Source organism: Vidua macroura, chromosome 3 (genome assembly GCF_024509145.1).
Source record: "Vidua macroura isolate BioBank_ID:100142 chromosome 3, ASM2450914v1, whole genome shotgun sequence".
In the NCBI taxonomy this organism is placed as follows: Eukaryota; Metazoa; Chordata; class Aves; order Passeriformes; family Viduidae; genus Vidua; species Vidua macroura.
In genome coordinates this window covers 43,320,119-43,336,764 of record NC_071573.1, presented here as the reverse complement: position 1 = coordinate 43,336,764, position 16,646 = coordinate 43,320,119, and the positions used below count along the sequence as shown (strand labels likewise).

Genomic DNA, 16,646 nt, shown 5'->3' with positions numbered 1-16,646 from the left:
AATGTCAAGTGGGCAATTCTGGAACAGAAAGAAAAAAAAAGAACAAAACACACTTTCTACCAGATATATAATAGATGCTGCTGCCTACCAGAAAACACAGTATTCATGAATAGGAGCCTTGACCTGAAAAAAGTTACCAGTGAGGCCAGAGCAGAAAAGAGTTCATGTCTATTCAGCTTCTTGTCACTGAGACTATCCTAAAATGCTGCCAATTAACATCAACTAACATATGCTGTCTGCCCTGTGAGCTGAATTAATCCATTTAAAATAACAAAGAGCTATCATATACAATATATAAACACTAACCTGGCCTGAATTATTTAAACAACCAGAAAACTTAAAAGCTGCTTTTTCAATACCCATAGCTGTTGGCTGGGAATCTTTACAGATGACAGTTAAATGGAATTCTATATTCATTATTTATTTAACAGTACATCAATCTTTTAAGAATAGAAAAATATATTCATACAGCTGAAAACTATTCAGTGGCACACAATTAGTGTATACTGTGGTGACAATTGGAAGCAGCAAATTTTGAAGGATCTAATAATTCATATGCCACTAAAATGTGGCTGCTGCAAAAAGCAAAATATGCACCAGCTTCTCCAACCTAATACACCCCATGCAATGATGGATCTTCACAAAATTGCCAGCAATAAGAGGTTTTACATTCTGTTACAATGAAAAGGTAACACTTTTTCAAATTCCATATCAGTTTCAGAAAGATAAATGAGTATGATCTGTAAAAAGTCATACAGAAGAGAAATGGGAAAATTACCAAGTAACTGTCTTACCAAATGCAGGGTTTTGCTGACCAAAACGACCACTTCGCTTACAAATAGATGCTTCAAATAGTTTACACAAAAGGCCTGAAAACAGTTCCCATGTCCTAGAATTCATTAGTGCTTTAGCTGCAAGCATTCTCCACTTCTTTTAGAGATATATTTTTATGCCTTCAAATTTATTTTCCTAGTTAATAATTACAGAGAAATTCCCCCAACCCTTCTGGAAGCTGCAACACTTTAGATGGGTAAAAAAAAAAAATAAGAGGAAGTACTATGGTATCCTTGCTCAAGGGCTTTGTAGGCTCTAGGTACTTTAATAGTGTCCAGGTTTGAGCTGATTAGTTATTTCTATTCCAAAATAGGATTTCAACTGCTGATGTGTCCTGGGCAACTTGCAGTATTTCTGGAACACCCAGTAAATATAACAGGCTATGGCCAATTTTGTGAGGTTCAATAAGGCAAAGTGCCAGGTTCTGCACTTGGGTCACAATTTCATGCAATACTACAGGATTTAGGATGCTGATTGATATCAGCTGAACATGACCCAGCATGTGCCCAGGTGGCCAAGAAAGTCAATGGCATCCTGGCCTGGACCAGCAACAGTGTGGCCAGCAGGACCAGGGCAGTGATCATCCCTTTGTATTGGGCACCACTGGGGCCACACCCCAAATCCTGTGTCCCATTCTGGGTTCCTTACTCCAAGATATTGAGGTGCTGGAGTGTGTCCAGAGAAGAGTAACAGGGAGCTATGAAGGGGAAGCCTTTTGAGGAAGAGCTGAGGATGTTTAGCCTGAAGAAAGGAGGCTCAGGGGAGAGTTTATGACTCTGTACAACTACCTCACAGAAGGCTGCAGCAAGGTGGGAATCAGTCTCTTATTAAAAGTAACAAGCATAGGAAAGAGGAAATAGCCGTAAGTTACATCACAGACATTTGGATTGTGTATTAGGAAAAATTTCTTCACTGAAAGAGTGGTCAAACATGGGAACAGACTGGCCAGGGAAGTGGAGGGGTCACAGTCCCTGGAGGTATTTATTTAAGAGATGTGTAGATGTGGCACTTCAGGGATATGGTTTAATAACGGGCTTGGCAAGTGCTTGGGTAACAGCTGGACTCAATCTTAAATGTCATTTCCAACCTATATGATTTTATGATTCTAAAAGCATCAGGGAACCAAACAGAATAAAGAAAATCAGTCATCAGTTGATAGCTTCTTCATGGGCATACTGAGTATATGGGGTTTACTTCCTTCTCTCTCCCCCTTTCTGTTTTTGGGGAATACAAAGGAAAGCATAAGGTGGAAAAGTGAAGAACTGGGCATTAACCAAACAGAGTAGCTTAGCAAAACCATTTTGATCAGAAGCATTCTGGAACCAAAACTTTCCTGGAAGACTAGCTTTCCAGAAAGGGAATGCAATTAAGAAAGAATAAAAACCCTGTTGTCTTGAGTGTTTCTCAGTGCTTTTTTGGAATAACACACCATTTAATTTCCACTTCAACTGAGTTCTTCCAGAGCAAGTTAACAAGTATAACCAACCCCTGGAGAAAACCATATAATTTCACTCTCAATTGCTTTTCCAGGACACAGACTAAGCATCATTTTCATAGATGCTGAGAGCCTCTAGTTCCTGCTAGTTACCATGAGAATTTTGGTTTCACAAGTCATCCGCTCTCCTATTATCACATTGAATCTTAATGAGGCATAAAGATTCAGGTAAACTGAATCACTTCGAGATGATATTGGTAGAGGAGAATCATACTTTGCTCTAAAGATTTTTCAGCTTACTGAGGCAGTCCCCAAAGAACTAAGAAAGCATATATTTGAATTACTTGCAAATATTCACATTTTATGTTCCTGTGTTCACAGATTAAATGAACAAAAATATGTTTTAATCACAGAACACTCCAATCATCTTCATCATCTTAAATCAGAGAAAAGACTTCCTTAGGAAAATGAATAAAATTTATCTAGTATAAACCAGATGGCTTTAAAATTTAAAACCTGCTTCTTCAGGAAATTACTTTACAACTCTTTACTAACCTCAGCTACTCTTTCCAAAAGTGGTTCCAGCCAGTGTTCATTGCACTCACAGTGACTATCCAGGAAGGTCAACACTTTGGCTTGTGCTGCATCTGCCCCTCTGACACGGGAGCGCATCAGGCCTGAGAAGTAAAGATAAAAAGTTTTGAGTACTTCCTGGGGAAAACAATCAACAGTAGTAAGAAACTATTGCATTCTAAGTTAGTAATTAGTTAAATTACTCAGACGGGGCAAATACACAAGCTCCGTTATCAAAATCAGATGCTCGTTAAGAATTCAGTGAAATGACTTCATACCAAACAGCCTGCAAGTGCCCAACCTATTGCACTCTACAGGTTTCCATCAGATTTAAGTAGAAGAAGCAAAGTACCTTTTTCAAAACAAGTGATACACAAATACAGATGAGTCTGCATTACTCTAAGTGGTATTTACACCAATAAATCTTACTTAAGACTGGACCTGAAAACAATGTATGTCTCCTGAAGTTCTACTATGCAACTAAGGAAAGCGCTATCATTAACTTACCCTCCCCACCTTTTTGCCACCCCCCATCTTAGTACTTACCAGAGTCTGCACTCTTCTATGAACTTCTTCAAGAAATAACCATGCTTCATTAATTCCTATCTGAGAGTCTTACCCCAATCCATTTGTCTTTCCTCTGTGACTACAGCCATTCTCTTGTTTTGCTGTTTGTTTGGGGTTTGTCTGTTCTAAACAGGTATCTTTAGGCAGAAACTTCCGGCAAAACCAAAAAATTTTTCTCTTCTCTATGTCTCAATTACATAGATACCCTCACTGATTCACCCTGCTCCTTCCCTTGCTATATATATACACACACATAGCAAGCTTCCTCCCATTCCTTTGCAAATTTCCTCCCTACTTTTTTCTACTACTATTCAGAATTTTGTTGACTACTTTTTGTCATGTGAGACCAAAGCCAAGTCTAGTTTTGTTGGTTTTTTTTTTTTTTCTTTCTTGATTGTTTCCCACTAAATCTGTTCTGGTTTGTTTGGGCATTTCCCCCCCTCCTACTGAAATACTGTATAAGAGTCAAGCCTGTTACTTACTCCTCTCTTTACAAAATAAATATGCAAAACATGACTATGCCAACAGAATACAAGATGCTTAAGAGGAAAAGCTTGTTTGCTCTGACCAACATTCAATAACAGCCCCATCAAGATCCTTTTCCTATTTCTTATTTCAAGTGTGAGCATAGTTCCAGATACATGTTGTGCAATGGCTCTCCAACATTTTACCTTTTATCTGTGGCACACTGTCATCTACCTGTACCTCACTGACTTAGTGCTGGTGCCTTAATTTCAGCCTTTGAATCTGTTCTGTTCAGTTTTTTCCACATCAAACCATTCCTCAAGCACTATCGCTATACTTTCTTTTTTTTAACTTCTCAAATTCCTCCCCCCAGAGTTTATTATTTCTAAATAATATTGTTGAAGAGCCTACTGTCTTACTTTAATTCTACAGAAAACACACAATAGTGTTTCTAATTTCAGAGTTTAAAAAAATGGATGTGAGCACTTTGGTCATTGTGTCCTCCACAATCATATTCAGGCTTATGATGAATAGAGCTGAAAAGGTTCCACTGAACATTTATTCTATGGACTACCACACCCTCAAACACATCTGTTCCCATAACAAACTCTGGTACTAGAGATCCGACTAATTGCTACTAATATTTATTTCTGAAAGAAAGGCAGTTAATGTCATCCTCTTCACTGACACCATCTCTTCACTTTAACTTTTGTTTTAAAACACATTGCTTTCCTCTATTGTTCATACTACCTAGTATGAACAAGCACCCTACACATTGATTGATTTCACCAATTCTCTTACATTTTAATTTGTATGTGTAATATTTAATCTTAATCTTACAAAGATACAAACTAATACTCTGTCTTCTATCTGCAAACAGTTGTTCTCTTCTGACATAATAGATTTGTCAAATTATATTTAATTTTCAGATATACTGATGTACAGTCCTAAGCATGTATTTGTATATGCCTCTCAAATTAATATTTAAAATTACTAAAAGAAACAAACATCAAAAATGCGTTATTTCATTCTGTTTTTTCCCTTACTGCTATCTCCATCTTCAAATGATACACTGAAAAATGACATTAACTTACTCAGAACCTGGCAACCACAGCAAGTCATAAAAGACCTGCTTTCCTAATAAGCCTTTGTTCACAAGTTCACATATTCCAAACAGAATATTTAAACACTAACTTTAATTATGGGGCAACACATGTTTTGTGCATGTTGTTTCCAATTCCTGAAAATCTAATGATTCCAGCTCTTCCCTAGGCCAGGCCAGCAGTCTAGAAGATACAGCTTATAAAAATTAGCAAGCACATATTTGCTAATTCAGTCAGCTATTTCAATTGTCAAATCTCAGTTATTATTTCAAACAGCTGTAGAATAACAGTTGCCTGTATCTAATACTTTAAACTCCACTGTCAGTGAACTGCTGACTGAAGGGCTCAGTGATGTAAGACCACAGTTTACAAAGCAACGTAGAAGAAAATACAAATGGTAAGACAAATTTGTTACAGGGCACATTGGCTTCAGAAAAACCAGCATACTTGGTCCCAGCCCTCCTGGTTACTCAAACACTCAAGTCAAAGCAAATTGTTTGTCCAGCTGTCCATCAACTAAATCCATAAAATTATATCTAATAGGGAAACCAGCACAAAAAGAGGGCCATTTTTAAGCTGCTTCATTTCAAACAGATACATTTTACAGTGAGACCTTGTGTACTATGGAAGCAGCTTAACTAAGGATTCAGTGCAGGAAGAGAAAGGAAAAGTTGAAGATTAATGCAATCCCTGAAGGAAGCTCACACTGTAAAAGCCAACAATGGGCAATTGTGCAGAGAACAATATAGAAACAATCACAATTATTGTTTTTACTGCACAAATACTTTTTTTATTCCTTCTACTAGTAGATTTATAAAGTGAAGATCTCTCTTCCAATAAGGAAAGTAAAGCAGAATGTTCCTTTAAAAGACTTGATGAAAACTTACAGATAAGGCAGCATAGTGGAATTCGTATCTTACTTCCTTAAAATTAAGCCTACCTTCTCGCCGATCATTTCGAAGAACCCGAACTTTTTCAATTTTTCCCAAGAGAGCCCCATCATCAGCTTAAAAAAAAAAAAAATATAAGAATTTTAAAAATAAAGAAAAAAATCAAGTGATGAGAACCAGTTTAGCATCCAATACTCTATATCAGAAGAGAGGCCATCTTCAAAGAAAATAAAAACTCTGTAGGTGAAAATGTTTGTGGTCATAATTAGTTACTCATCTCACAAGAAATAAAGAAAAATTACCAGGCTAAGAAATTACTACCTTCACCATGTTACTTAAAGCTAGCTTAATTTTCCAGTCCTGAAATAATTTTATTTAACTATTTTCTCTTTGCTTACTTCAGACAGTTTCTACATTGCATAGAGAGAAAAAACTTCCATGAGATTAAATAAACTGCTTTCTTTGCCTATAAGAAAGCTCACTTTCTAACCAACATTAAGACAAACCTGAGCTAAGCTAGTATTAGCAAAAGTATTAATGCAAATATATACATTAGCTTCTTCTAAGACATATTACTCTGAGGTCCATTTCAATTGTTTAAACTTCTGTCATGATACACTAGTACCTACAAGACACTGACTTATTTTATATTCAGTAAGATTTTTTCTGAGAGACTGATGGAGACAGGCATTCATTTAAAATGGTGCTACAAAAACATTTGTTGCAAGCACCATGGGTTTTATTTTTACTTAAGATAACATAATATGAAAAGGCTCTTTTTAAAGATACACTCTTATTATTTCCTGTTAGCTGAAGGACAAGATATACTGGAAATATTTATAGAGATTTCACATTTCAACAATGACAGATATGGAAGAGTTAAGACCTGGTTATGGCCGAGTCTCTACAAACTCCTATTCATGTGTCCTATTCTCAACTGAGTCGCCTATCAGCATCAGGAAATCTTACCAGAATAAGCACTGTAAGGTAGGATCCTGTAAAAGTACTTACGATCATTACTGTAGTCATCCACTAGTATGATTTCCTTAATAAGATGTGATGGACTTTTTTTAAGGACACTGAAAGAGACCAAAACAAAAAAAGCATTCCAGAAGTGTTAATTTTCCATAATAATGTCAGAAAAGCAGTTACTTAGTTAAGTTGCAGTAGAACCTAGCGCAGGATGTTACTTTCAACAACAGCTGTTGGCCTGTACTTACAAAAAGTATGAAGAGGCACATGTATAATTTTGTGTGTTCCTTTTTCCCTGTCTCCCTACCTCCCCCACCCCCACTAGTCCAGCCCCCAGAACTCTGTGCATTAGACAATGTCCAACATGGAACTTTTGCAGATACCTTTGAGTCAAAAATCACCTGGGAATCCATCTACCCTGATGTTTTCTTGGAACAGCCAGCCTCCAAACATCATCTGATAATCAGTCCCTTACTTTCATGTATTTTAGTTAAGGTGAGCAATTTTGTTTAACATTACTATTTCAGGATGTAAGAACTGTAAATTAAAACTTACCTTTTCCTCTGCAAATAGTTCAGAACAGTTCAATAATGGGTTGTTACTTCCCTTTCTTATCACAAGCCGACAGAAAGGAATGGCCTTGAAGAAAAATTAGGCTCTCTTATGCATACCTGACAACGGTTCGAAGCAAAGCAGATCTTGCCTCATTATGAAAGGTGATCACCACACTAGTGGCTGGCAAGTCTATCCGCCATTGTTTCCTTTGGCACCTGAAATAAAAAATACCTTGTCATTTCAACATAACTTTTATATCCCAGGCTTTGTAGATGGCCTTCATTACAAAGCAATTATCTATTAAACTTATAGACATGCTGCCTCAGAAGAACAAAATAGCTTGTTTTCAAGTGAAATTATAATCAACCTGTCTTTTGACACTTTTGGCAGCTGTTTTAGTACACGAAAGCCTAAAAAGTCAGTGGCAGATATGGGCAGGTTCAGACAAGCCACCAGGCCATCATCATTGCATTACGTCAAATGTCTTTTGTGCAGCTGAGTATGAAACCAGAGCCCTTCTTTTACACTAAAAGCATGCAATACATCCAAGGAAATATGCATATTTTTAAAGAAAATGCACAGATTCACAGGGCTACCATATGTTTCTTCTTTAGAATGGCATGTGTCCACTTCTCCCTTTATTTTTAAAGCTTCTGTAACCTGGCCTTGCTCATAGATAAAACTAGTTTCTAACCTAATGAGAACTTGTAAGGATCATAACATTCAGAATTTGAAGAACAGAGCTAGCTGTGACAATGCTAAGCCAACTAAACACAGAACCATATCCTCCCAAACCATAAAGATAATAAATATTCCATCTATGTCAACTCATTTTTCATCACTTCTAGAAACCTGAAGTTAATATAATAAGCAAAAAGAAGCAAATCCCAAAATGCTTCCTTCAGGACTACATACAGTTAAGCTATTTAATCTAATAAAATAAACATAAAAAAGATACTATGCTCATTGTATTAGAAACTAACAGTTCTAGAAAACAATGTATATTGAGTTTATGCCAAAAGCATTACAAAGTGACAAGTCATGATACTGATTGCCATTTGTGCAGTGACACACACCAATGATGTATTTCTTCCATATCCTTTAACTAAGGGTAGAGTTTTAACAGGCCTAGCTGTCTTCAGAAAGAATAAACCCAACTAGCATACACCTGTAGCAAATTCAGTTATTCATTACAGTACTTATTTCAGCAATTTAATTTATGTACTCTGTGCGGTATTAATCAGACCAGTTTTTAAGAGAAGTTTGCCACCCACACTTCTAAAACCAGGCTTCTGCCTGTATAAAAGCCCACTCCACACCTGATTAAACATCTGCAACATGCACCATAAACAATGCAACCTCCAACTTTTTGGAATCAGAGAGCAAGCAGTAATCTCCTTCTTCCCCTGGCCCACCCTACAACAACGCAAAAACCTGTGGTATTTTTGATACAACACAACCATAGCGTCACACACAGTGTCTGCATGAAACAAAACATTATCATGCTGCAGTGACCTCACTTGGCTCTGAATAAAAACAGTCTATGCCAAGCCTACAACTGTTGTGCCAGATTAGCAGGGCTGTCTCTGCCTTTGTGGTGGGCGTACACCACCACAGTACTAGTGCCTTTGTCACTAGTGCCCAGTGTGGAACGAATAAATCTCAAATGCCTGCGTTCCTGAAAAATAAAGAGTAGCTTCTCTAGTGTGAACTTCTGGCAATTCATCTAGACAGCTAAAAGACATGCAATTATTATACTCCAAAGTCTACAGTGCCTAAGAAGATATTCTTTATCCTGCTAGCTTTCAAATTACCCACAGAGGACAGAGCTACTGTGCACACAGTTATCACACGAAGCACTTGCATTAGAATAATTTAAAAGTCACATTAAACTTATATTGATCTCTTTGCAGAAGAGAGTACTTGAGCCAGATCACATATTAGGGGGAATTACTCAAGGCAATGAAGCCTCTCAATTTTAAGAAAACTCAAGAGAAGAGCACTACTGTGTATTTCTGAGGGAGAAATAAGACTTCTAGACTTCCAAATAAAACTGGAGGAATGTTTCACCAAGTATTACTGTTTTCAGCTCTTCACAAATCCCTGCTTTAACTGACCCAGTATCAGTCTTCCTCCTACTCTGCTGCATCAACAGGGCCACAGTTAAAATTCAAACGCAAGAAACAATGTCATGATTTTTGGCACAAAAACTAAACTTTGTCTCCTCAAACTACAGCACTTCAATTTTACATGCAGAGTAAGAAAATACATTTAGTTAAGATAGAACTTGAACTGAAAATTTCAATCAAGACCTTCAATGTTTAACATAGGTCAGTAAAATCAGTTAAAACATGAAAAGTACATTCCTTCCCCCAGAGATTTGGACTGGTTAATTTAATTAACAATTTTTCCCAAAACCTCTGTGATTTGTTTGAAACCACTTTTTGACAGAAATATACATTTTAACCAGTGCAAGGAGAACATTCATTCACTTCAACTGGTACTAAAAACACAAGAAAGTTTGTTTCTTCTCTACTTAAGAATAAAACTTGAGTGCGAGGTCTTAAGCTTCTAATAGGTGCCAAATGACAGCGAAAACAGCTTAGTGCAGCTATAGTACTTGACAGTAATTCCTAAAAATCATCACAACACATCAGTGAGAAGATGTGATCAGAAATCACTAGTCCAAAGCATACATGGGGAACATTGGTCCACAAAAAACACAGAATATTTAATCCTTTATCCCACTTGCGGGAAGTATTTTACACTGAAAGAAGGACAGCTCTACGAGTTTGCTATTACAACTGTGACACCCACTTGTCACTTTCTGGATCTCCGAAATCTACCATGAAACAAAAGGAAACACAGAGGTTTCTTAGACTTTTGCAAGTGGTAGTTGTGAGCATCAGCTGGAGTGAGAATCCATGTTCCTGCTCAGAGTACTCTCCACTTCCATTCTTATGTTGTATCTGCCTGTTTTTCCCTTCTTCCTTTTGCTTAAAGCAAGGCAAGCAGCTAAAATGAAAAAAAGGGTCTGGTGGTACTGCTGGCAGGCTTTCACTAAAAACATGAGGAAAACTTTTGTCTTCCTGCTTGTAAGAGTTTGTATGATGTAAAAAAAGACTTAACAATATAGTATTAAAAGATGCATAGTTACACTCACATCTACATATCTCATGCAGAATCCTGATAAACTGCTTCTAAACAGTCTAGAAAATTTCAATTTTAATTTTAATTCTAGCAATTAAAAAATGTTGCTATGTAATTTTTTTAGTCAATAAGCCTCTTGGACATATCAATCCAATTACTAACAATTAATAACTTAAGAAGAAACAAAGTACTTCCTCACCCAAGCTTCTTTCCTTAAAGAAGATTGCAACAGCTCCACAAGAGATCTTAATCTCAACCCAGTTGCCTTCAATTTTATAGAAACTAACATGCTTCAAAGTGTCTCGCGCTCAGATATTCTTCTTCCTTTGGCTATTGCTTTTGTTCTTTTCATTGCACACTTCCCAAAAAATATTTCATGCAGCTTTTTCAGCTTTTGCAGTGAAAATTCTGCCCAAAATAGAATGAAAATTAAATTCAACATGACAGGGAACTCATTAAGAACAGCTTGAAAGAATGATTGCTTCAGTTTGATTTTCTGTTTCGTTCATTTTTTCTTTAAAAGTTGACTATCCACAGACTGATAGGCACTTAAATCTGCTCCATGGCACAGACTAAGTAATAATCCCAGCTCAGATACAGCCTTTCCCCAGTAACATCTCTCTCTCTGGGTTCTTTTCCAGCTCTTTTTAGCGGAAACACTTAAGCAAGTCAGCATATAATAACAAGGTTAACAGTTAAAAGAAAACATGGCCATTGCAATATAATTTATCTCCTGACGTTTCTCTTATTTAAGTTATTCTCAAAGGACAGCCTTTGTCTTTAGAGACGTGCCCCTCTCCCTCCCCAAGGTTATTAGGTATCTAAAAAATTCCAAATTCAGCATATCTGAATCATAGAAACTTCTAAAATTTGGTAGTTGAGTTTGATCTCTTGGAAAAGAATACCTGACCTAAAAAGTTAGAATACCTTTCTTGTGGGGAAAAAGTATACACTATGAAGAAAACTCAAAAGTAATTTTAAACTCCTCAGTACAACACCACTGGCATTGTGCTTTTCACTGCCTTCTTGGCAACAAGTGAAACACCAGATTCTTCCTACTTTGACATGCAATTAACAACAAATTACTTGCTTCATCTACAAATACTTTGCATAAAGAAACCTAAACCCACACTTTTATACAAGGGATTTCAAAAATTACTGATTTCTATACAAATTTTCTTCACTAGACCATTTCTGATTAAAGAGCTTTATGGGAAAAAACAGGAACCTTCCTTTTTTCTCTCCTCTTCTGGTGTCTTTTTCCGCTTCTACTTATCAATCTGTGAATATACATTCATCCTAACTGTAGAATTAGTTATGCAAATTAACCACACATGGTTGGCTAATTTTATGTTTCAAGATTGGCTTGCCTAGTTTTTAAAACCAAACCTGGTTTTGTATTTTCAAGTTAAGAAGTCCTAATGAGCAACTTTTTTTTAAGCAAGACTCATGGAAGTCATCAAATCATTTTTAAAATCAAGGTTTCCTCTAACCAGTAGTAAATTATCTTTCCTTACTGTGAAGTGTACTGTTTCCTGAAACTGCACAAGCAGCCTGAAGTATAATTCCATCCTATGTTTACCAGGATGTGAATAAATTGATTCCTTTAGGTTTAGCGTTGATAATCATCACATACAAACAGAATCACAGAGTCACTGAGATCCAAAGTGGCCCTGGAGACCTCTGAGCCCAAGTTCCCTCAAAGCAGTGCCTGCTACAGCAGGCTCTGCACTGAGCTCTGAATATCCCTAAGCCTGGAGACTTCACACCCTCTCTGGGCAACCTGCTCCACTGTTTGATCATCCTCACTGTGAAAGTGACTTACAAATGTAGAAACCAAGAAATGCCACCACATAAACAGGAACAAAGAAAGACTGAAATGCAGCACCAGTTTGGATATATAATACACACTGATGGAAGTCCTGGAAACAGAAAAACTTGAATAAGTTTGAATAACTTAACCCACTGTTCAAGGATCAGGGAGTTTACTGTTACTGTCCCTTCTAAAGCTGGAGAACTCCTGCTTCAAAAAAAGCAGCTCAAAAGCGATAAATACAGAAAGGCTATTCCAAGCCAGCATGGCTCAGTTTGGCACTTACTGATCATGCCTAGTGTCAGGAATGCTTCGGTCCATTCGCAGTTTGTCGCTTTCCACCTGATTGAACTTATTCCGCGCGTACGGATCCTGGCCAGATCGCACCACGGTAGCGCCAACATAGGCATCCTGATGAAAGTCTTGCCACCGAACTTTTCCTACAATAGAAAAACAGGAAAATATCTGGTTTAATATTCATGATTTAAGGAAAAACACTCAGTAATCCAAACACAATTCATGAAAATTAAGTAATTAAACTTCAACAGTACTGTTAACTGTGTAACATCAAAACTCACTTTTGCATATTAAATTTGTCTAGACTATCCTACAAATTAGTATCAAATTTTTAAAACAATGCAAAGAATCCGCAGAAATATGAATACCAAGCTTCACTGCCACAAGGATTCAGAAGTTTGCCTATATTAACTGAAAATAAAGAAAATACTGATTTAAGGGTGTATAGTTCTGTCTGTGACATCTTTGATCTTTGATTCCAGACTCTAATACTACTTTGCAGTAACAATTCTCCTGTCTGTTACATCAGGCCATAAGAGACCACTAATCAACATATGAAATGAAAAAAGCCATGACCTGCTCTACTTCACACTTAATCTTACTTCTAGTTTCAACCCTTCCAGCTTCTGATAGCTCCTTTTTCCAACTTGTGACACTTCCCACTCCCTTTAATATTCAAACAGGTTACTTAAGGCCACTGGGGAAGTATAAAGTTTGGTCCAGAATACATAAACATTCCAAAAAAGGGAAATAAGAACTGCTGGAAGGTGCAAAATTGGCTGATCTAACCCTAGAAACAAAATTTGTAGACAGTTCTGTTAAGCAGAAAAAATACCTGAGAAGATCTGCCAGAAACCAAGTTAAATAAGCCAGGCTCTTCTTTTGGGGATTTTTTTCTCAATACATACACAAAGTAAAGACTTTGCCAAAAAGGTATACACAGGTAACCAGTCTTGTTTCCCTTCTCCAAACAGAAGCTAAGTTAAGGTAGGCCAAAGAATACAGAAAAAAGGCTTCAATAGCAAAGAGCTTATACTGTACCTGGAGAGCCTATGACTGAAAAAGAAAAATCATACTTCACATGTTCCTGGGGATGGAAGTTGCCAGCTGCTTAAAAGAAAGCTTGCCTTGGTTAGTTCTTTCTGCAAGAATTCATAGTATTTCAAATGTTTGGCCAAGACATATTTGTAAGCAAAACACGAGGATTCATAGAAGTGAAGCAAAACCTGTGATGCTATCTCATCAGCAGCTGTCCTTGTCACGGATTAAACTTTTTTAATTGTGTAAAATATTCAAATTCAATTTTTGTTTTTCTGTATGCTTTAGTATGTCAATTGTAGCGATATATGAAATCTCATTAATGCGAAACAGTTAAGGAGCAAAATTAGTTTATGGAAGCATTCACATGAAATGAAGATTCCTTAACACTTAATTTTCCTAACTCATCCTCAAGGCATGAGGATCTCACTCAAACAAAATAAAAATCACGTTGCTCTGCTATTTTCCAGCATGTGACAAATACTGAGCAAGTATGAGGAAAAAATAAATTACACCAGCAGCACAGTTAGGAAAATCTGCCAAATCAAAAGCTAGAAAAAAACCTAAAAAAGTATGAACCTTGGCTGAATTTTCAGTCAAAATAATAGTCCCAAGGTGACTTTTCTGTTGCCTGCCAACATCATCCACCAAGAGAAATGAACTTCTTTTTTACCAGAGGCTTTTACAGTATCTCAAACCTATTGAAGGACAACACAAGCATACTAGCATAGAACCATGCTCCCTATTGTTTTATCTCAAAGGAGCAGTGAAGCAGGTAAGATTTAAGGATGCTGAAGCTACAAGAACAGAGAAGTACATGTTGCTAAAATAATCCTAGCACTTTCAAACTACAAAGAATTATGCGAATCAGAACAACTGCAGCGTTTTATGGCTTTCACTGATAAATGTTTTATGGCTATGGATCTTTCATAACAAATCTTACTGTAATACCTGGAGGTAGTGTCTCCACACTTTGTGCCTTGTCCTCCACATCATTGCCACGCACTTCTTTCCTTTTGGGGTCAATATCATTTGGGTCCTCCTGAAAAAAAGTACATAATCTTTAAAAGAATCTTAATTTAGTTTTGTGTCTTCAAAGTATACTAGGTTTTCCAGATTTTAAACTTAGAGTGGTCCAAGAAAACAAGGATTTTAAGAGCAATAATGATTATTCTATCCATTACTTGGAAAACACAACAAAAATTGAGTCAGACTTTCGCAATTAACATATGTAAAAATTCTTCTTTGAAAAAAAAAAAAGGAAATCTATTAGGAAAGATGGAATTCTTTTTTTTTATCAGTTATGTTCCAAGGAGCTACTCGGACAAAAAGGTTAAGCAAGATCTGAAGTAAGCCCTGCTCTAACAAGGAACAGCCTAAACAGAAAGTTATTTGATAAGAGAAATCAGGTAATCTAGCAATTACATCCAGAATGGCAGCCTTACTATTGGAAAAATACTTTCAAAATATTTTCATGTGTTAATTTCATTGGCATTTATTCTGGGCTTCACAGGCAACTCTGCTGGATTTGTGATTGCAGAGACGATTTAGATGGGTAGGGGGCAAATAGTTTCACCAACGCCCTCCTCCAATTTCCAGCATTTATTCTGAACCTGAAATCTCATTTTCATTTCAACAGGGAAAGAAATAGAACCCCAACCACCACATTTTTGCATTCTCATTACCACAGAAATACAAAATAAGAAGCTGGAATTACTCCATTATGCATTTGGAAGAAGTGGAAAAGAAGCTAACTTCAAAACAAAACGAAACTAGCAACTGCATGGACTGTATGCCAATTTGCACACTACACTTAGCCAACTGATTTAAGTGCCATCAGCTTCTGTTGTTCTTGCACACTTGCCAAAAGAAATTCCATTTCCTTTTCTAAATCTGCACCAAAGGAGTCCCATCTATATTGGGACTATCCTGAGAATATCCCAGTTATATTGGCACTATCCTGAGAAAGACAAGACCTTTACTACAAAATGCAAGATACAATACTATGCATACACTAATCACGGAGTGCATGAAGCCAAGCAATGCAGAACAGTTCTCATCTCTTACAGGAATTTTACAGTCTCCAGATCAGAGTGACGGTGTATGAAGTGCATACTGGAAAATGTCTCTGCTGTCCCAGCTCCTAAGCCACATTTGGGGAATTCTTTGATGGAATAGTAAGCAGTTGGAACAGGCCTAAGTTATGCTGGGGAACATTTCAACCACAAATGATACCATTTCAGCTTGTCCCCAGGCATCTCAGAATTTTCCAATGTAAATTCAGCTTAAGTCTCTGAGTGCTAAGTTGGCACTAATAGTTAGAAATAATGGTTAGAAATATGTTGAAAAAAGGCAACAGATTTCTAAAATACTGAAATTAAAAACTAAATACTGATGCTTTTTTTTTCCCTCCCTGAGAAATACAGCTAAATCAGTTAAAAACTGAGTATTATTAATGCATGCTTTTCATAGCATCACGGATCAAGGATCCCAGAGAGAAGGAATTTTAACAGGTTCTTATATCATCATGTTGGTACATGCTCTGGGCTACTGTGCCTTGTGGACATCAATTGATACCTCTGCTTAGAGAAAGCTTTAGGACAACAACAACAACAAAAAACAAATAAACAAACAAACAAAAAACCACCAAAGAAAACCCACACTAACACAAAAACACACTCCTAAAACCACATAACATATTTCAAGAAAATGTTTATGACTCACACTGATGAGGGAAATTATATGTCACTGTGCACTGAGTCCCACCAGCACAGTGAAATAGATACTTTCTGTGTTTTGAGAAGGTTGTATTTCACTCATTATTTGGGTTTGTGCACCATTTTGAAGACACTACAGAAACACTGAAATCTAAGTATCAACTGTAGCTGCTTCAGCGAAGCTCTTTACTATTCCAGATGACTGTAATGAGTCTAAAAAACATGTAAGTTGAAAAA

The 16,646-nt window shown here is 36.8% G+C and overlaps 1 protein-coding gene across 1 annotated transcript in view; it reads right to left on the bottom strand.

The window, feature by feature from the left end:
• GALNT2 (polypeptide N-acetylgalactosaminyltransferase 2) overlaps positions 1-16,646 on the bottom strand; it is a 90,338-nt gene that overhangs the window by 23,627 nt on the left and 50,065 nt on the right. The window contains exons 2-7 of the mRNA XM_053974414.1: positions 14,644-14,734; positions 12,644-12,797; positions 7,511-7,609; positions 6,879-6,946; positions 5,918-5,983; positions 2,825-2,946 (exon numbers count right to left, since the gene is read on the bottom strand). Coding sequence (XP_053830389.1) covers positions 2,825-2,946; positions 5,918-5,983; positions 6,879-6,946; positions 7,511-7,609; positions 12,644-12,797; positions 14,644-14,734 — 600 coding nt within the window. The remainder of the gene's footprint in view (positions 1-2,824; positions 2,947-5,917; positions 5,984-6,878; positions 6,947-7,510; positions 7,610-12,643; positions 12,798-14,643; positions 14,735-16,646) is intronic.